A 22,423-nucleotide genomic window follows, 5' to 3' on the forward strand; every position below is an offset into this window, starting at 1 on the left:
ACTGGCCTTGTGTTTTGGAACAGCTGCTGCCGGCGCTGGGCCCGCCTGGAATGCGGGAACAGGCTGCGCACCAGGACTTTTATGGAAACTTGCTGCTGGAGACGGCGACGGCGGCGACGGCAGCCAGAGGGCTCCCAGCGGCTGGAGCGGCAGCGGCGGAGGCGCCCAGACCCCTGCCCACACCCCAGTGCAGAACGCGCACAGCCGCTCTGCACGCCACGAGGACCCTCGCCTGTCTCCGGCTCCAGGCGGGTGAGAGGAGTCGGGGAGCGTGGGGGCGGGGGCGGGGGGCGGCGGAGGTGTCGGGTCTCTCGGAGGGGGCGGGGGCTGCAGGGAGATGCTCCCCGCGCCGCGGCTCCTGGCCCCGCTCCGCCGCGAAACCGGAGCGTGCCCGGCTCCCTCCAGCTGTGGCCACGCGCGGGGTCCGGGCCTCGGCTGAGTGCGGAGCAGGGCCAGCCTGGCCGTCCGGCTCCGGGGGCGATTTCCTTGCTTCGCTCCCCTACTTTGGCTACCCTTGCGTCCTGTCGGTTGAGTTTTGGGTGCTTTCTCTACTCCTGCAGGGGAAGAGCCCTCCGTGAGCGGAGGCGGTGCCAGTCCCTGTGCCCTACCCTTGGGGTCCAGGCAGATAAAGTTCAGGGTCGTCCCCCACCACGTGCCCCTGGCGCGGTCTCCGTCTCCGCCAGCTGTGTCTGTAATTTTTAAGAGAAATCGTTCCTGATCTGCCCCTGTGGAGGCTGAGGAGTGAAATGTGATTTAAACAACCTAACACCTACCCCGTCCCTCCAAACTATTCTTTCGCGGTTCTGTCCGAGGTGAGATGTTGGGGATTGTGCAGATAGAACTGGAAGTTGGAGTGAATCGTGTAGTTACTCCCTCTTGAAACCTTCCTATATATTTTTGCTACCGCCAAGCCATTCCAATTGTGTATAAACTGAGAAATGCTCTACAAATGCTAAAAATGTATTATTGGCATTTGTAAAGAAAATAACCAAGTTGAGAAGTGAGTTAATTATTGCAATGGCTTGGAGATCTTCATTTTATATTTATTAAAGGTCCATAACGTGAACAAAGACTTTGAGTTGGGCTTCGGAGAAGAGAGAGGTGGTGGGAGAGGGAGGGAGAAGGAAAGGGAGAGGGAGAGAGACAGAGAGAGAACAAGGTAAAAATAGCATTAGGCCATGTCCTAACAAAATGTCTGCCCTTGGGAAAGAGGCAGGTAGAGCATTATAAGAAAGCAGTAAGCCATTATAAGAAAGAAATTAGTTCCATGAGCAAAATAATGGGAGCATCATTCATCAGCTAAATTTTGTTAGTGAATTCATGTAACGGGCTTATTGGCTTGCGAGTCACAACATAACTATGTATTAGGTAGTGTGAATAAATAAGCTTAAATATTTATACCATCTTAGTCACCATCATTGAGTGAACCAGTTATTTCCCTCTAATCCTTTTACAGGTTAAATTGCTGTCATAAAACAATCTAACTACACTCCGAATACACATAAATCTCTGAAATTCTTTTGTTTTGAGATATGGTAAGGTGGGAAAATGTGTAATTAGTCAAACAAGGACAGGGTTTTGGGTGGGAGAGTATAGTGTAGTTAGTTGATATTCTTCCTCACAGTATTAGGCCCTTATTTTCGAAAATATTTTATATTTTGATTGAAATAATTTAAAATGTGTGCAATTCTGTAATTTATCTACAACTCCCTTTAAGAACCCTAAACAAAATCCACACATACAAAATTCGTTTTAACGCCAGTTTCCCCAAGTACAGTATTGGTGTGATTCAGTTTTAATTTCAGATTCATTTTCGAATTCATTTAAAACTGAAATGTAGTGAGTAGCAATTTTTCCTGCTCATCTTAAAATGGAATCTGTGCTATTTTTGAAAATCTGATATATGAGACTGATCATTGTCAAAATGTATGTCATCTTGAGATGGCTATATATAGTATCAATGAAGGAATGCATTATCTAGGTTTTTGAACAGTATTTTTCCCCTGAAATTACACTTGAAGTATTTAGGTTAGTGTTTCATTTGTGAATATGTATATTTGGGAGAGATTAATTAGGGATTTAGATTGCTTAGAACCTGAGCGGCCTGAAATGACATACTTCATTTAGGAAAAAAATACATAAAATCTACTATTACCTTCAAAACACTCCAAAGGCAAATAAAAATATTGTTTAAAATAAAAATACATGTTTAAAATAAAAGAATGCAGTAAATATAAAAAGTATGTAACAGATGGGCAGATGTCTAGAAGTTTTTATAGAGGAGAGGACTCAGTACATTTTATAGCATGTAGGCCATACACAAAAACATATTGGTAGTCTATAATTCAGAGGGAAAATGAACTAGGGGTTCTTGATTATTTCATATATTTCTGTTCTTATTTATTCATTATGTGGTCTATATCACCTGTGTAGTTTCTTCCATTGTTCTTGGTTTTATAATTGCAGAATTACATATTATTTATCTATACTTAGAATCGTTATATTTAAATATTCAGTACATAATTGGGCTTGACATATGGTAGTATACTTTCTACACTCTTGGATGGGGGGTGGATCTTTACCCAAAAATCCAATTTAAGTTTTTGTCACATTTGTTTTTTTATTATAAAGTTACTATAACTATATTATATTTGTGGTTAAAAATTATGAAGAATGGGAAAAGTGGCTCTCAAAATCTGACTTTTGGTATTTTGATATATTTCCCTCTTTTCCCTAAGTGTAAGAATTTTTTCCCCTTGCATTGTCAAATCTCAATGAAATTATGTATGTGAAAGCATCTGATGCAATATCTTCCATCTAATAAGTGTTCAGTAGCTGGTTCTTTTTCTCTCCCAACCCTTACTTTTTCCCCTTCTTGTTATCTCTTCCTTTTTGCTCTCAGATCAGAAGACAAGTAGATTGTGGTTCTCTAGGTCAGGTTTTGAGATTGGTGAAATTTGACTTCCACTCTCCTTTTTGTGCCTCTTTCCTGTTCTTTCCCTTTGAGTCTCCCTCCCTTTTTCTGGCTAAAATAGGCCTCCCCTGTGTCTCCATTTTCTCAATGCTGCCTGTTTATTTAGATCAGGGGCCACAAATTGGCAGCCAAAAAGCCACTTTCAGCCACAGACAGACATAAAAATCGGTGCATTTTATCTTAAAATATGAATTTCCAGCTTCTCTCGAAAAATTGGAAGATCTTGGCAAAACTGGGTCCACATTTCTGCATAGCAACAATACCCTGGAACTTAGTAGTGGCTCCTCCCTCAAACAAGACACACCCTCTTAGCTATTTTCTATTGTTTTACAGCTAGTCATCACTCAGTTACAGTACCTGTCAATTATAGTATGTAACAATAACTGACATAACCTGACCCTAGACACTTGAGCACACAATCCCCTGGTCTACGTATTAGGGCAAGTCTGAAGTCATGATAGGATGGCAAATCGCTGGACTTGGCATTAGGAACCTGAACTATAAATGTCGTAGATATATTTAGGTTAGCAATCCTTCCCTTAAACAACGTGATCATAGGAAAGGGAAGAAGAAAACATTCGTTGACATTAATTGCTAGTGTCAATTTGAACTGCAAGGGAATGTGTATTACTAATTAAAACAAATAAAATATTTTAACTGGTGGGATTTTAGAAAGCATGAACGAGATATTTCTGGGAAAGAAATTTTTACTAGGAACTCAAAAAATTCGACTCCCTCCTCATCCTAGATGTGTTTAGGAGAGTTTTTGCGACCCCTAGAGGTTGGCCAGAAAGATGAGTTAGCTACTATTCGGTCCCTCCACCCAACCAAATTGTTTGGAGCCGGAGGCCTGAGTCTTCCCTTTTCCCAGCTGTCTTTCATTGAAAAGCCATCTTCCATTTGCAAAGAGGGTGAGGAGGCCCAGTCTCCTCCAGAGATTACCACATCCATTTGCTTGGGAAGCCACCTTGCTGAAGCCCTAACTTTCTGGTTTTTCACGATATCTAGTTTAATGTAAACTCACTCCATTTTATTTTATTTTCTGTTATTTCATTCATTCATTCATTCATTTGTGCATCCTCATCATAGGCCTTCCTTTTGGAGATATCAATCATAAGTTTTATTCTGGCCGATTTTGGATCCGTTTTCCTTTTGTCTCCTTGTCATCCATCCACTTCTTCAAAAATGAATTGAGTTCACATTGTGTCCCAGTTGTTGTATGAGATGCTACGGATAATGAACAGAGAGTGGAGCACAGTTTTTACCTTTCAGGAGCTCATAGGATGGTGAATGCTCTTTGAAAAATATCACATACAGTTGTATAAATGCAAAGTATTACATATTATTGATACAGAAGAATGGCAAGACAGACTGAAAATAAAATTCTTGGTTATCAATAAGGAATTGAGTATCAGTATTTTACCTATTCCATATATCACTATATGGAATAGGTAAAATAAGACCTAGTTTCATATTTTTGAATTGTGATAAGGTTTATAATAGGTTTTATAATATAATTTTTAAAATATAAGGTTATAACTTTCATTAAATTAATGAAGTCACATTACATTTGTTTTTATTTCTTGTACAAGTGAAGAATGATAAAAATGTAGATTCATGTTTTATGACACTCAAAGCAATGTTTGTTCCAAAGACTTTAAAGAGATAGGTTTTAATATACTTGTGGTGTATAGTTAAGCGTTCTGTTCTAAAATCTCCTAAAAACTGAGACAGAGAATTTACTTGAGTTAAACAAAATGCAGATTTAAAGCTGTCACTGTCTTGACAGTTCTGTTCTCCTTGAGAAAGCAGATAATACATTAACATAGTGAAAGTTATTGTAAATGATAGGAAGCTATGATTTAAAATTCCTTTCTTGATTCCTGCATTTTTGTCTATCTTGAAATTTTTTAATTGCATATCTAAAAAAGTCAAGGAAAATTAATTAAATTTAGAAAATTTAGAGGTCAGACATAGGTCCAATGAAATTCTATAACAGGAACATCAGCATGCATATTTTAAGATAGATCTGCTATACTTAATATTATATCCTACTGTGAGACTTACATATTTTCTGATGGCTTGAGCTTCATACCTTAGTATTTATCTTGGAAATTATTTTATAACAGTCCCAAAGTATACTCTATCATTTTTTTATTTTCACATATTTATATATTGCACATTACTTTATAAAGCTTTAAGATGAACAATCCTCTTATCAAGAAGACTTCAACAACTAATGGCTAGAAATTAGTTTGGCACTGATTTAATGAAATACCAGGTTTACATATTATTTGAGCATTTTCACATTCAATGTCTTTATTTACTTATTTATTTTATTTGACATTCGATATTATTTTATATTAGTTTCAGATGTATAGTATAGTGGTTAGACATTTATATAATTTACAAAGTGATCCTCTCAATAAGTCTAGTACCTACCTGGCACCGTACATTAAGTATACTCTATTCTTGAAACATATTTCATCAGGCCATTAAGTCATTTTCAAAAACTTCTTGAAGCCTATCTCACTAATTGTTATGCCAGTTCATACCAATTAGTATTACAGTTGGAGATATATACATATATATATATATATACACATTATATATGTGTATATATATATAATATATACACATTATGTATATATATATAATATATATAATGTTTCATGTACTTAAAAATTAAGTAAAAATGGAGACTGGTAGAGTGAAATGAGTAGTTCACTAAAAGTCAAGTCTAGTACCCTGCTCTGCTACTGAACAGTCTGCAACCTTGGATAAGTCACTGAAACTCTCTGTGCCTCCCATTTTTTCTTATGGTAAATGAAGGGGTTGGACTAAGTGATCTTTAAGGTTCTTAGATAATGAGCTCTAAAAATCCATGATTCTTAATCCATGTATAACCAGACCCCAAATGTAATTGTGATAGGTAATTAAAACCTGTTTGAACTGAACTCATTTTCTGACACCTCAAACATGCTTTTAAGTTTAATTTTAATGGTAACCTTGTCCATCTATTTGCTCAAACTAGAAACTTTGAGTTAATTCTTGACAGTATTCTTCTCTTCATCTCTACGCCTCCAAATCTAATTGGCCAAAGTTCTTGTAATAGTGCCCTGACTGCAGTGTAAGTTCCCTGGAGACACAGATTTATCTTTTTGTTCACTTTCATCTCTCTACAACCTAGTGTCCTTGCCTGAATGTAGTAGGAGCTTAATAAATGCTTGTTAAATGTGAGTCACCGTGTCCTATCAAATCTTCTTCAAAGATGCCTCTTCCAAGTCGTCATTCTCAACGCTACTGTCGTAATTCAGGCCCTTATCTTCTCTTGTCAAGATATTGTACTTGTCTTCCTCCCTGTAGCCTTTCCCTGTTTCACGCTAGTTTTCTGCACTGCTATCAGTGTCTCTTTTCTTTCTAGAATGTATATATGATTAAGTCACATTCCTGTTTTTAAACAAATCTTTTGCTGGCTCTCCATTGCTTTTTGGGATCAAGTCTAAACATTTTCTTAATATTGCATTCAGGAATCTTCCTAGCCTGTCTTTCTGTTTTACCATAGATTCATTGGACAGCTTATGGTTCCCCAAATCTGCAGTGGTGTTTTTGTTCATGTTCCTTCTTTTACTGGATGCCTTTACCCTCTTTTCCACTTTGGGAAATCTTGCTTATCCTTCAAGGTCTAAATCAAATGTCACCATCTCTGTGTAACCTTCCTTGACCTCAGCCCCATCCTTAACCCCACGAACATCTTTTCCATATTTTTATAGCCCTATATAATACTATTATAGCACTTACTACTTTGTATTATAATTAGTTGTGGTCCCATCTATTTCTTCCAACAAAGTTACTTGATTTCAGAGGCTTTCTCATACATTTTGTATCCCATGGCCAGGCATAATGTCTGAAACATAGTTGGTTCTTTTCACAAAAACAGTATATTGTAAATACAGACCGTGAAAAAAACCACAACCTTTTTGATAAATTATGGACATGCTATAGCACCATTGCAGTATTCCTATAATGGCTACTTAAGTCTTCATTTAACATGAATGCTTAATGTGCTAGAATGGCACTATTGACTCTCTTTATTATCCCAGCCTTTTTTCTTATGACTAGACTATTGTTGATTCACACGTTCAACTTTATCCTTTTGTTAATGTTTTCTCTCTACTCATTCTTGATAACAATTCAGCTGGCTTGCCCGAGATCTTAGACCCTTAGAAAAGTGCAGTGGGCCGAGGTGCATTACCATTGCCTGCTCAGACAGAAAAATCACTTAAACTAGACTAAGACGAGTCTGTGGGATTTCAGTTATAAAATCTTTTGGCATTCAGGTTATTGAGTATAGGAATTAAGTTGTTAAACTAATCTTCATTTAGCATTCTAAAATACAGTGACAATGAGAACTGACATGATCTGATAGAATGTTCTTTACTATAATTCAGCATACTCAGAATGTGGTCTTAGAATCCCTGGGAGTCCCCAAGACTTTAGGGACCCATGAAGTCCTTCTTTTTCCAATTACATATCTCTGTGAGGCCATATTTCTTTATATATTTCAGTAGTTAAAATAACATATCAGAATAATTTTAATACAGATATGAGACTGTACCTATCTTTTATTAAGTCAGATATTAATGAGATATGCAAAAATGTCACCCTTCTCCTTTATTCAGCATGGAGACTGCAGTTCTTTCTTCTAATGTATTGTAGCTTTTTAAAAAATCCTGGCATTTTATTTATATATGTAGCTTAATTTTATTAATGACTTCATCAAGTGAGAACTTACCAATTTTCTTTGAATGATTTCTTTAAAGTCGTCCCGAGAGAAATAAAAGGCAAGAGTTATGGGGCCTGATTCTGGGCATAATTCCGAGAGGATAGAAGGATACATTGCATGGTGCCTAGGATGTCGTGGTTGCAGCTGTAATAGGACTTAAAACATCTATAAAGTATTTGTGTGTTATGCTGAAATAGATGTTACACAAAATAAATGAACAGACTTTGTATTTTTTTAAGGCAATGGAAAATGCTGATAATTGTCGAAGCTTGATAATAGGTATATGGGGTTAATTATATTAGTCTCTAATTTTACATATGTCTAAAATTTTCATAATAAAAAGTTAAAGAAGATAGATTAGGCTGATATGTCTGAGATGTTTAACAAGTTTAACAACATAAAATAACTTTAAAGTCTATGTCAGATACATCTAGAATCCTATGTTCATTTAGAGGCATCAGAGCCTGAAGGAGGAAAACATCCATGCTTACAGTGAAGTGGAGAAAACCACCATATCTATTATAATCTGTTTAGAGAAATACTTCAGTGGTAAACAAATGGCTTAACAATCATCTTGAAGGTGGAAAAAGGCTTTTGAATATATTTGTCTACGTGGGAGGTAGCAGGAATGGAAGGAGACAAGGGAAACCAGAGAGGCTGAGGGAACCTGAAACCAGAGGCCTCACAAGTCCAGATCAGAATTTTAATTCTGATTCATGATGCAATATGCAGTTACTATCCTCAGAACTGGAGTGTAGACTAGAGGGGTAGAGAGTGCAGTGGCCTGGTTAAAGGCAGAAAGAGTAGCAAACTCTTATCCTGTAATAAATTAAAAGAATCTTGGCCAAAAGATACTCTGGAACTTTTGAAACCTCATTTTACTAATAATGATTAAAATCATTATTCTCATGATATTTATCAGTTAAGAACTTTGAAGAAACTGCATTTAAAACAGCTTCCCTATAGCAACTGAAGTAACTTTATGTCCTCATCACACTTGGATTCTGGTACCTGTTGAAAAGATTTCATAATTTGAAAATGTTTACCAGTATTCTAAAGGAGAGAAAACTGTTAAAATGAATACTTTGAATTTCATAGCTTCTCATTTTGTTAGTTTGTTAATCAAAATGATAGTGATGCAGAGGAACACTAAATATATATGAGTATTTCTGGCAAGCATAATTATATGAAATTAGAGGAGGAGCTGGGCCTCTGTGTTAAATAAAGCAGCAAATTCCACATGAGACTAGTAAGTTAAATGTTTATTAATATAGATAAAAAGCATGCATGCGGGAGGGGATGCTAAAATGAGTCAAAGATTGAATGAATATTTGCAATTTGAGACTGTTTCCAAAAGATTAATTTTAAAATATTCTGTAAATGCCCAGTAGCAGGTTTAAAAATAGAGTACGGACAATTTTTTAAGGGAATAAAAGTTGAGTTAAAGGAGTGAAATCTTTCAGACATCTTAATTTTAATAATTATTACGTAGGTGTTAAAAATCTTTCCATGATGGCTTTTGGGGTTTGTTTGAAATTATAATTTATTATTTAACGAGCATTCAGCTAAGCACTGGAAAGGAACTGATCTCCTGTAATCTGGCAGGGAAGCATAAAGTCTACCAGATGTATAGATGAAAGTCTGAGTGGAAGTAAGAGAAGTGTGAAATATGGACTGAGAATGGAAGTCATTGATTCTAGGTCATCTAACTGGAAGGTTGAGGTATGATGTATGCTTCCTTTCACTTCTGTATCAGGTACGGTTGATGTTAGAACTCTACCTTTCTACAGCTGTGCCACCCTAAATATGCCTGATTTTGTCTGATCTTGGAAGCTAAGAAGAGTCTGGCCTTGCTAGTACTTGGATGGGAGACCACTTAGGAATACCAAGGGCTGCAGGTGATTAAAAAAAAGAAAGAAGAACCCTACCTGTGTTTCTAGATAGCAAAGCAGACTGGAACACTACAAATCCTGTTCCAAGGCTTTTGTTAAAAGTTGTTGCCAAGAGTCTGTTAACAGGAGAATAGCGATAACATCCATCTGTTTGGTGCTGTATTTCTCAGTGCCTAGCAGAGTGCCTGGCACATAGTAGAAGCTTAATAAATATTTGTGTAATGAATGTTGTATTCTGTTTATATCATAGTCCTACATAATGATAATCATAATGATGGTCATACATTATATCCGGACAATCCTTAACCATTTATGAAGTGCTTCACCTTGAAGCTGGTAGGATTTACTTATTCAGTAAACAGTTACTATATATGTCTTCTATATACCAGGCACATTAATAAGTGCTATGGATATAGATACGACAGTGTATAAAATACAATCTCTGCTCTCAAAGAGCTCACATTCTGGTAAAGGAAGTATCATCACCGTACATTACGGTAAATACTACGATCATCCAGGTAAGCACAGGGGTGCTATGGAAACACACGGGAGAAGCACCTAACCCAGTCTTGTGGAGTCAAAGAAGGCTGCCTGGAGAAAAGTGACAATTTATCTAAGAACTAAAGGATGAGTAGGAGTTAGCTAAGGGATTAAGGGAATGGGAAGGGCATTAAGCTGAGGGAGCTACCTGTGCGAAGGCTTCAGGTGTGCCAGTATTTCAGTATGGGTGGAAGAGTGGGAGTGATGTGTAGGGAGAGATGGGGCTAAAGAGGTCATTTAAAATACCAAAGTGCATTAGATCACTGAAGAAAAAGTGTAGAGTGAGAAGAAAGTGCAAAGACTGAAACTTGTGGCAAATGCATCTGAGAAGTGGAGAGAGGCAAAGAAGATCTTGTCCAAAGGAGATGGGAAGGTGTGGTCAGAGATGAAAGCAAAGGGAGCGAATGGAGCCAAGCAAGGAGGATTTCCCAGATGAAGGAGTGACCAAGAGTGTCAGATGTAGCAGTGAAATTCAGGAGGGAACTGTCCCTTGTATTTGGTAATATAATGAGAAAATCATTTAATATGCCTATTTTATACATAAAACTGAAGTTCACAGAAGTTACCTGTTTTGTCCAAGACCATACATCTAATAAACAACCTACACAGAAACTCTAATCCAAATTTTCTGGCTCTAACGCCAGTACTTCTACCATCATTGTCTTCAACAATTAATGGAGAGATTATTATTAGGATATATTTATAATTCTGAATATTTTGTTACAAAGGTCTTTAAGCAATAAAAGTTGTAATGGAATAATTTGGATGATTTCAAATTATTTTTAATTAGCTTTTTTATCAAATTGAAGAATGCATGGGTTTGTAAATTTTTGTATGAGAGAGGGTTTATGAAAAGTTATGACAAGATTGAACTTGTATATGCCATTTGTTCTGAATTTTTCATTTTATAATATACATTCCACCACATATAATTATGATCATTTACATATTGAGCAGCCGTTATTGAGTCCAAGGCATGGTCCCTACTTGGCTAATGTAAGAGAGGGAGGCACTTTTGGCAGAGTTGAAGATAATTGTGGCATTCTGGGAGGAACGACCTGAGTGTTTAGGGCATTAGAGTATTGTGGAATAAAGATGGAGAGAGTATGAGGAGAGGATTTAAGAAAACTGAAAAATTTCAGCTGCGGTTGAGAGCATTATAGCTTCATTCCTTGACTAAAGGTCAGTGTATGTGATTCCCTTCCACAGGAACTTCCATGATCCATTTATGATTTAGTGTTGAGGTTCAGTAAAATGTGTGACATTCAACTAAGTTTTGAATATTTCAGAGTCTATGTTATGACTTTGTTAGAAACAGTTAATATTTTAAAAAGCCTCTGTATAACCAAAATTCTCACTGACATTATACAACTAAAAGTGAATTTGGTTACTCTAGGAGTACTGAAGGTTAAATGTTTAATCATGTCCTATTAGATAAGAAATTCACAAACCTTCAGTACTTTTGGCAATTAACAGAATGATGAGATATATCAGTGTTTTCTTTAAGAGAATGACATATGTGTGAATACTTGATTCTTCACTATTATTAATTACAACAATAGGAGTGCTACTTGCATGTTGCTGACTTGGGCACTTTTTAAGGATCAGAGGCCAACACAGTCCCTTGACTTTTTCACACATGAATGAGTTCACTAAATGAATTCTAAACCACTACCAGCTGAGATAGCTGCATTTCATTTAGTACCAGAGAATTATTTAAAAACCTAACTGTGCTCTGCTTAATTCCAAGTAATTCTAAGAGACTAACTGCTAGCATGTATTAATTTAAAAAAGACATAGTGTTGCTTAAATAAAAAGCGCACCACTAACATGGGACCAGCTATCTATCTGTCTTTCACTTACCCAGCACCATGTTCTACTGCCAGTTGCCAGCTAAAGATTATGAATTCACTAAATGTAGAGAATACTGTTAATTATGTCTTTTTTGGCTTCCAAAATATTTATACTGCTCAGGATTATGGTTCTAAAATAATTGGATTAAAGGGTCTGTTGATTACACCAGTAGGTAAAACCTTATGTTAGTTGGTATTCCCCTCCCACCCCCATCCACACCACATACGGCAGTCGTACTGCCTTCTTTGGCATCAGCGTAATACAGTGGGTAAGAACGCAGACTCTGTAGTCAGACTGCCTGTTTACATCCTATGCCCACCACTCATTAATTGTGTGGTCTAGGGCAAGTCACTTGACTTTCCTAAGTCTCAGTTCTCACATCTGTAACAATTTATGAAAACTTCAAATTCTCTTAAATTCTAAGACTTTATTCTCGTACTAATATTATAAAAAAAATTTAAATTAATGGAGTTGGATACTTTTTTGAGAGATTTGTAATATAATTTATCTTAAAGGGTTATTGTGGGGAGTAAATGAAAATGCTTGTTAACCACATTACCTGGCACATAGTAAAGGCTCAGTAAATATTAGCTTGGATTATTTTCATCACAAATTTTACTCATACTGTGATCAAAGGTTGTGTTAGTGAGATAGTGGGTTTAGAGAAGACAATACAAATCAATGACTGTGGAGCAGAGTTCTTTCCTCTGAAGTTAGTACACTAAACATAGTCAAATTCATACCTTTAACGTTGGTTTAGCACAGAAACAATTGAGTTAGCAATTGAAATACACTGTTGTTTCTACCAGACAGAGTCACACCTTTATAAAATTATCTATAAAGGAATCCTATAAATATTTATCTGCTTGATTTTAAAATTATTTTCTCCCACATAAAACTATTTAAGAGATGTGAATCCTATTTGTTTGTAATCTACACCTTAAAAAACAATTCCATAATACAAAAAGCTAATAAACTTATTTCGCTAAAACTTTTTTATCCTCTAAATGCAAAAAAGAGGAAACTGTCAGCAAAGGATCACTTGCTTATATTTTAACCAAAAAAATAAAAAGCTTTAGTACTGTTCAAATTTTCACAGACTTTCAAAATGAGAGACTACTAAAATGACATTTAAAAAACTTAAGTGATTTTACTCATAGTAAATTTAAAAATCAATCTTATTTTATTCTGAATCTATAAGTCAAGATATAATTTGAAGATTTTTAAGAAAGTAGATGAAGAGTGGTAGCTGATTCACTTATTCTCCAGGACTACTCTTGACAGGTTAATTCTTCACTGTCACCAGGCCACACAATTTTCTTTCATTTCACCAGGAAGAAAAATCTTCTTGAAGTTCCAGCTGGCCAGTTAATTCAGCTAAAATGATAAATCCCTGTAATCCCATGTGAGATGGCTCCAATTTTCCTTATATGCTTTGGTATTACTTTTTTAAATTACACAAGTAATATGTTAATGTATGCTCACTGGCAGGGAAATGTAGATTTTTACTGAAGAAGGTGCATTGTAGTGAGGGAGACCATGAGTAATGAAATTAATCACAATTATTGATACCTACTAATGTTAGGTATTATTCTAGAGTTTTTCACATGTGTTATTTCACCTAATTCTAACTAGGAAGGAACAGAGTTAGAATTTAGATTTAGGTCTGATTATCAAATTGTAATCACAATGTAGGGTGAAGGCTTGTATTAGAATGGGGTCAGTGGAAATAGTGAAGTAATGTATAAGAACAAATTTGAAAGAAACATTCTCAAATCTTGACGATATTAAAATTTAAGAGATATAGAAGAATAAATCAGAAATAACTCTAAGGTTTGAGAAGCTATGAGAATGAAAGGTAGGTTTTGTTCCTTATGCAAGAATAAATATGTAATAAGTAACTCTAGATATGATAGGGCAAGAGAACCAGACTAGAGCTAGTTGTTATTTTTACCTCAGGCACATAGAATTAGATTACTCATAAACCTTGGTTAATGACACACTCACACCCATACATGGCCTGCTTTTATTAGGTAATTGTTGTTAACAATGTAATAACCACCCACAGATCCACTAAACAACAGTTAAGACCTTATTAATAATTACATGGAATCATGTCCCACCCACCCCCATCATATTGTCCCCTCCTGCAAAGAAAACTTTAGCCCCAGATGGCTTCATTGGGAAGGTCTTGCAAGCATTAAGGAAAAAAATAATACCAGTTCTACATGAACTCTTACAGAAAATTAAAGAGAAAATACTTCCCAACTCATTCTGTGAGAGGAGTGTTATTCTGTTAACAAAAGCAGGTATTACAAAAAAATAAAACTACAGACAATATCCCTCGTAAACATGGATGCAAAACTTAACATAATTTTATCAAAATGACTCTATCACTATGTAAACTTCATCATGACCAGATGAATATTATTCTAGGAATGTAAAGTTGATTTAACATTTGAAAATAAATTAATGTAATTCACCATAATAAAAATAAAAGCCATATGATTATCTTAATAAACAGAAAAAACATGATTAAGTCCAACATCCATTCCTGAAATTACTGCAGCACGATAGGAATAGAAAAGAACTTAATTTGATGGAGGGCATCTAAGAAAAATCGATAGCTAAAATCATACATAATGGTGAAAGACTGAACATTTTCCCCATAAGATCAGAAACAAAGCAAAGAGGTCTGCGCTCAGTACTTCTATTTAACATTGAATTGGAAATTCTAGCTAATACAGTCAGACCAGAAAGAGAGATAAAAGACATTCAGATTGGAAATAAAAAAGTTAAACTGTGTTCATGGATGATATAATCATCTATAGAAAAACTGATGGAATCTAAAAAAATAAACAATAGAACTAATAAGTTACTTTAGCAGGGTAGCAGGATATAAGATCAAAAAACAAAAATTATATTTCTATATACTAGCAACAAACAATTATCCATTGAAATCTAAAAACAGTAGCATCAACAAATATGAAATTATTTAGGGATAAATCTCACAGAAGATATGGAAGACCTGCATACTGAAAACTACAAAACATTTCTGAGAAAAAAATTGTAGAAAATGTAAATAAATGGAGAGATATACTGCATTCATGGATCAGAAGACGTAACATTATTAAGATGCCATTTCTCCCCAGTGGAATCTGTGGAATCCATCTACAGATTCAGTGCAATCCCAATCAAAATCTCAGCAGGCATTTTTACAGAAATCAACAATCTGATTCTAAAATTTATATGTGAATGCAAAGGACCTAAATAGCCAAAAACAACTTCGAAAAAGAATAAAGGGTTACACTACCTTTTTCAAGGCTCAATATGAAGTACACAAATCAGGGCTTCGTGATCATTATTAAAAAAAAGAAAGAAAGAAAAACACTGGTATCAAGGGAGACAGATTGATGGAACAGAATGGAGGGTCCAGAAATAGACCTACGCATGTATGGTCAGTTGATTTTGACAAAAGTGCAAAATCATTTGAGTGGAGAAAGGATATGTTTTTATCAGCAAAAAATCCTGGAAAAATCGTTATCCATATGAAAAAAACCTTGCACCATATACAAAAATTAACTTAAAATGAATCAAAGGCCTAAATGCAAAAACCAAAAACTATACAACTTCTAGAAGAAAACGTAGGATAAATTCTCTTTAATTGTAGAGTAGGTCAGTACAAAACCAAAAGGACAAATCATAAAAGTAAATATTGATAAAATGGACTTTATCAAAATGAAGAACTTATGCTCTTCAAAAAGAGCATAGGAGACTGTTAAGAAAATGACAAGACAAACCAAAAACTGGGAGAAAAATCTTTGCAAGTTATATATCTGACATAGGTCTTGTATTCAGAATATATAAAATATTCTCAAACCTGAAAATGGAAAAATAAACAATCCAGTGATAAAATGGACAAAAGATTTGAATAGATACTTCACCAAAGATCTTTTACAGATAGAAAAGAAACATACGAAAAGATGTTGCATTACCATTAGTTATAAAGAGAAATATAAATTAAAACTGTAATGTGATGTCACTACATACCTTTACAATGTCTCAAATTAAGAAGACTGTACCAAGTGTTGGTGAGGATGTAGAGAAAGTGTTACCCTCATATGCTATTGGTGGGAAGATAAATGGTACAACCACTTAGAAAACAACTTGGCATTTTCTTAAATGACCTAGCCATTACACTTTGTTTACCTATGAGAAATAAAAAAGCATATGTCCACAGAAAGACTTATCCATGAATATTCATAGCAGCTTTATTTGTAGTAGTATCTGGAAACAACCCTAATGCCCATCAACAGACGAATAGTTAATAAATTGTGATATATTTATACAGTGGAATAATATTCAGAAATAAAAAAGAATTAACTATTTACATATCAGCAACATGGATGAATATCAAAATAATTATGCTGGGTAAAAGAAGCCAGAGAATAAAGTGCATACTATATGATTCCATTTATAGAACATTTTTATTTTTTATTTTTTTTTACAGATTGCAAGGACCTTATCAGCTTATAGTCCCTTATTTTTTATTTTTTATGCCTATAGCACCTGGTCTTCCTAGGTGGTCTCCCATCCAAGTACTAACCAGGCCCAACCCTGCTTAGCTTCCGAGATCAGACGAGATCAGGCTTGTTCAGGGTGGCATGGCTATAGACCACTTATAGAAAATTTAATCTGCAGTGACAGCATATCTTCCTGGGGATGGGGTTAGGAGAGAGAAGAAGAGGAGTGAGGTAAGGGACCTGAGAAAACTTTTGGAAGTAATGTTTATATTCATTATATTGATTGTGGTGATGATGTCGGAACTTAGCAAATTTTTCACTTTAAAAAAGTGTAATTTATTGTATGTCAACTATACCTTAGTAAAGCTGTTTTAAAAAAAAAATTAAAGCCAGAGATAAAACTCAAATTTATTTCATTAATCCAGAAGTATGCAAGAAAAGGGTAATAGAAGAATAAAAAAAGAGGGGGCAAATAAGGAATGTATCAAAATGGTAGACATATACAGTCATATAAATATATTAAATGTTAATGGACTAAACACTGCAATTAAATGACTAATATTACCAGAACTGATTTTTTTTTTTTTTAAAAAGCAAGGTCCAATTTTTTTTTTTAAAAAGCAAGTGTCCAAGATATGTACTTCACATGTAAAGGCATAGATAGTTTGAAGTCAAATGGCTAGAAAAGTATATATCATGCAAACTAAATTTAAGAAAGTTGGTGTGGCTATTTTAATATCAGAAAAGTTCAAGACAATGTGGTAAGAAGAGGGAAATTTCATACTGACAGAAGGGTCGATTCAAAGAGAAGATATTATAATCAGTGTATATGCACATAAACGAGTTTGAAATTACATGAAACACAAATGACAAAATTAAAAGAAGAAATAGACAATTCCACATAGTCGAAGATGGATAGAACTAGGCAGAAAATAAATAAATGGTAAAGACAGAAATCTAAACACAATCAACCACCTTGACTGGTTGAATACTACACCCAATAACTGCAGAATACAAATCCTTTGCAAGTGCACTCGATACTTTCACCAAGCTATTGGGCCATAAATTTGCAAGGATCTTTTAATACTATGCACCCTGTACCTTCTATACCCTAAATCTTGGGAAAAGGAGCTGAGGGTATCAAGATTTATTACTTGCCTGGATCATGTCAATACTTCATAAGGAGCAATTAACATGCTCTTTCTGTTTACAAAAATGCATAACATATTTTAAAAGTTAAGTCATTAAAATTTTAATTTAATACTAATATATTTTTTTCAGGTGCAAAATTACACAAAACTTGACAATCACCCTAAGACCACATAGGGCGAACATGAACGATATTTCCCAAAAGGCTGAGGTAAGTCTCAGAAGTTAAAAAAAAATGGGGGAGACATAAGCTTGACTGTAGAACTGCTGAAATGGCAATTGTTTGCTGGAAAAGTCATATTCAGCAATTCATAAAAACAGCATCAAGATGTAAAACATAAAAAGAGGTACAATTCACAGGCTGGTCTTGGGCCTATTGTTTTAATCTACGAAGGACTCTAATCTACGAAGCACAACTATTTAATTTGTGAATGATAGTGAAGTGGATGTTTTGGCTAGCATCTTGAATAGAATTTTAATATCCTGATATGTCTTAGAAGTTGTTTTTTTTTTTTTTCAATATTAAAAAACAGATGATGTATATTCTTAGGAGAAAGCGATAATTCACTCTCAGGTGAGGATCTTTTTAGCACTTCCTCCAGCAGCTGCAAAAGAACTTCTCTTAGCCATTTTCTGGTTCTTGGCTGCAGTTGCTGAGAGTTGTAGCAGAAAAGCTCACCCCCAACTTCATTGATATCCCAAAATTATAAACTTTAAAAAAAAACCTTAAATGGTCACTGACACTATAAGTAGATAATAAAATAGAGACTGGGTATGCTACAGATTAATTAAGCACTTTGTCATCACTAGGAGAAAAGGTTTGGTGTTCTGAGGCACTGAAGTTTTATTTACTAAAACTTCTTTTAGAGATCAGCTTGATTTTCAAAAACAAAAATAATTTCCTTTCCTGGTTTTAGCGTGGAGGAAAATCTTTTTTCTAGTCTTTTATCAGATTCCTCTTACTTTAGGAAGCTCTTTTGCCATTTGAGACTTTCTCTCTTAGAACTCATCCTCCTTGGAATAATACAGCCTTCTTAACACATTTTTAACGTTAGTTTAAAGAAATTCTGTATGGGTAATGCAGTAGAAACAATATAAATCACTGCTCGTGAACAAAGATCCTGGCGTGCCTCAGCCACAAATGAGAAATAAAGACTGTCCTTCGGTTTTGCTATGTTAGATATGGAAACAAGCAAGAATGTTAACATGCGAATTAGGTTTCAAACTTTAAAATCTAAACTTTTGCCTTATTTTCATCTTCATCTAATTTATTGGAATTAGTCTTGGTACCTCGTAAGCAAGTGATGGAGTAGAATGATAAAATACAGATTGTTTTAACTTAGAACACCTTCTGTGAAAAGTACTTACAAAATGAGACTTCTTTACTATATCTTAATAAAATTTTTACTCTCGTATTTTCTGTAATTTCCTTTTTTTATACTTAGATTTTAGAAAGTATGTAATCAGATTTAATGATCAAAGTTTCAAACTCATTTCTATTTTCTGTTTCAATAACTAGTTCTTAAATTGCTTATTCTAATCTACCTTTACCTAATTTCTTCTTTTATTTTTTTAACTTTCCTCTCTTTATTTTCTTCTAATGAAGATTCTGCTTTCTTCATCTAAACCTGTCCCAAAAACCTATGTGCCAAAACTTGGCAAAGGTGATATAAAGGATAAGTTTGAAGCCATGCAGAGAGCGAGGGAAGAAAGAAATCAAAGGAGATCTAGAGACGAAAAGCAAAGAAGAAAAGAACAATATATTAGAGAGAGAGAATGGAACAGGAGAAAGCAGGAGGTTATTTTATTTTATTTTATTTTATTTTATTCTTGTGCAAATATTCATTTTCATCTTTTTAATTTACATTCATTTATTGTTCACATTAACCACATTTCATATTAACTAATTGAAATCATTTGCTGTATTTATATGCTAATTTCAAATTATGCATGTAATATGATTTTGTCTAAATTTGTGACATGTTCATATTAATTTATTTAACTGTCTAGATTAAAGAAATGCTTGCTTCTGATGATGAGGAAGAGGTATCTTCTAAAGTAGAAAAGGCTTATGTTCCAAAGCTAACAGGTAAGAAACTTGAAGGGTAAATTGTAAATGAAATTGCAAAAACGCAAACAGCAAAATATCAAGCATATTTCATATATTCTTAGGAACTGTTAAAGGTAAATTTGCTGAAATGGAGAAACAAAGACAAGAGGAACAAAGGAAGAGAACAGAGGAGGAACGAAAACGCAGAATTGAGCAGGATATGTTAGAAAAGAGGAAGATACAACGTGAATTAGCAAAAAGGGCTGAGCAGGTATACACTAAATATTAAGTTGGTATTTGCTTCAGAAACTAAATGTATAGAGTAAAATTAATCATTATGTTGCCTAATTAAAATATTTTAATATAACACGAACCTATTAAATAGCTAACTTGAAAACAAGATCTTAAGCAGAGATATTTAATATCAGATGCGTAGAAGAATAGGGCAGAGGTGTCCATGTTAAAGTTGAATACTGAGATGACTTTTGTTATATACCATCTTATCATTCTGTCCACATTCCTTACACCGTCCACATTCTTTGTTTTTCTTGACATATTAGAAGACTTTACAAAGACGTAAGGCAATTTCACGTATAAACTATCCACAAGCACCTAACAAAATGCTGGTCTTTATAAGAGCAATCAATAAATACTTTTTGTTTATTATCAAACGCTAAGGCATAATTAGCATATCTTCCTACTCAAGAATTTGAAACCAATTAAAACATATTTTGTTTAATAATGATATTATTAGATAACTTTTTCTTTTAAGTTGGGGATGGTAATAGGAGAGGGAAGCAAATATGTGACAGCCATTTCCTGATGCCCATAGCCACAGAGGACAAATTAGAATTAAAGTATTATTACTACAATTTTATAAAATCTCTTTATGAACTTCAGATTCCCATATATTTTATCTCAGAGCATGAGAACTAAGAGGCTGGTAAGTATTTTTAAAATGCTCAAGAATCTGATCTAATTTCCAGAAAAAGCTTACCTCACAAAATGATTAATGATTATAATGACATAGAAATTTGAAGTTCTAATATTCATAGTTATATTTTAAGTAAAGAACTGATCAAGTCCCAAAAATTTATTTAATATATTGATATTTGTTTTACATCATAAATTATCTGTAGTCATAGAGTTGAAAAGATGACAGAAGACTGTTATATTGTTTATATATTTCAACCTGATCTACATTGGAAGATCAAAAGAGATGATCAGTATTTTGAGCTTTATAATAAGATAATGTATTTATCTCCTAGAGTTGTAAATAAGATTATATGAGTTAATAAATGCAAAACACTTAGAACAGTGCTTGGTACAAAGTAAGTGGGTTATAAATTCTTAATGTTTCACCCAAATAATAATACATATAGATAAAATATCATAAAACGATTTTAGTTTTCCCTTCTTCTCTCATCAGTGTTTTAACAAATATCTTAACATAGTCTTCACAGTATATTATCTCTTTAAAAATCATTTTGATTGTGAGATTATACTTGCCTTTTTTTTTTTTTGCCTACTCTTAAGTGCCTTAAATCTGTTTGCTGTGCTCCTTTCAGCTTCTACTATCTTTCTAAAAAGTGACAAAGAAGGCAAAGCATATACCATACTTGTATGTCAAAGAAATTTATTTACGCAGACTTTGCAGATAACCACTTTTATGGCACAGATATGGTGGCAAATAATGACATATACCAGATGAATTATAGAAAATAATTGGAATTTCCAAATTTGTACCTCTGTAAGAAAGCATGGTATTATATACTTCATCTCTGCTACCTCCAGTCATCAAAGATTAGTATACCTTTTGCAATGAAATTTCACAGGGGAATACAATTATAATAAATGAGTATTATAAATTATATTTCAAAGATAAAATAACTATATGTAATTATATTTATAATATAAATTATAAAATAAAGTAATAAAATTATAATAAAATATATAATTGAAATTCATGGTATTAGGCAGCACATAGTGGATATGCACCTGGGCTTAGTCTGCTTCTTTTGTCTTCTGTCCTTTTTCAAAAAACACTGATTACTCACTAGACTGTACGACCCATCACAACCCCAAGAACTAAATGTGTAGATGGTGGTTTCTCAAAGGAAAACTGTATTGAAGAGGTGAATTTTAGTATGGTGAAGACATAGAATACTCAGAGAGCGATAAAAACAAAATATAATCATGAAAAAGAACCACTTTAGTAACCCTAGATACTACATGGCAGAGTGCCATAGATCCTGGTTAATGAAATTTTTGACCTATTAAATTATTTGAGACTATATAGGTAGAACAAAATAAACTATTAATAGCAATTTCATCTTGCAAATATAGCAAGTCTTTTAAAACCTAATTAAGTACATTTTCCATTCAAATCTAATAAAATTTCATCTACTTTTGAATATAAGTATGATATAGGTAGTCAAGAAGAGTCTTAATGTTAGTTTGAAAAATCCACTTGTACAAGTCCATTTTCAAGAATGCTATAGAATGGATTCCTGTGTCAGGAGGGTGGCTGAGTGACCTCCAAGAAATTACCAGTTCTAAGATTCTAAGATCTTATGATGAATTAAAAATGGGTATACTTTCATATACTGGATATTAGAATCAAAGATCAATACAATTTGGGGGAGAATCTTAACT

At 34.2% G+C, this 22,423-nt stretch overlaps 1 protein-coding gene and 1 non-coding gene across 7 annotated transcripts in view; one reads left to right on the plus strand and one right to left on the minus strand.

The window, feature by feature from the left end:
* The window catches only part of NEXN (nexilin F-actin binding protein), a 38,343-nt gene continuing 15,920 nt past the window's right edge, over nt 1-22,423 (plus strand). For 2 of the 6 annotated variants that reach the window (XM_023528046.1, XM_023528048.1), the window contains exons 1-4: nt 1-248; nt 17,851-17,929; nt 19,729-19,807; nt 19,891-20,039. In XM_023528046.1, the coding sequence (XP_023383814.1) occupies nt 82-248; nt 17,851-17,929; nt 19,729-19,807; nt 19,891-20,039 (474 nt within the window). In that variant the 5' untranslated portion in view covers nt 1-81. Of the gene's footprint in view, nt 253-714; nt 813-17,850; nt 17,930-19,303; nt 19,517-19,728; nt 19,808-19,890; nt 20,040-22,423 lie in introns of those variants that run through there. The other 4 variants (XM_023528045.1, XM_011355536.2, XM_023528047.1 and 1 more) reach the window with 4 other exon arrangements.
* Nucleotides 16,604-16,722, minus strand: LOC111736797. The gene has a single exon (XR_002779265.1). It is a non-coding gene; the product is annotated as a 5S ribosomal RNA (ribosomal RNA).

Source organism: Pteropus vampyrus, unplaced genomic scaffold, assembly GCF_000151845.1.
Source record: "Pteropus vampyrus isolate Shadow unplaced genomic scaffold, Pvam_2.0 Scaffold22, whole genome shotgun sequence".
NCBI classification, from domain to species: domain Eukaryota; kingdom Metazoa; phylum Chordata; class Mammalia; order Chiroptera; family Pteropodidae; genus Pteropus; species Pteropus vampyrus.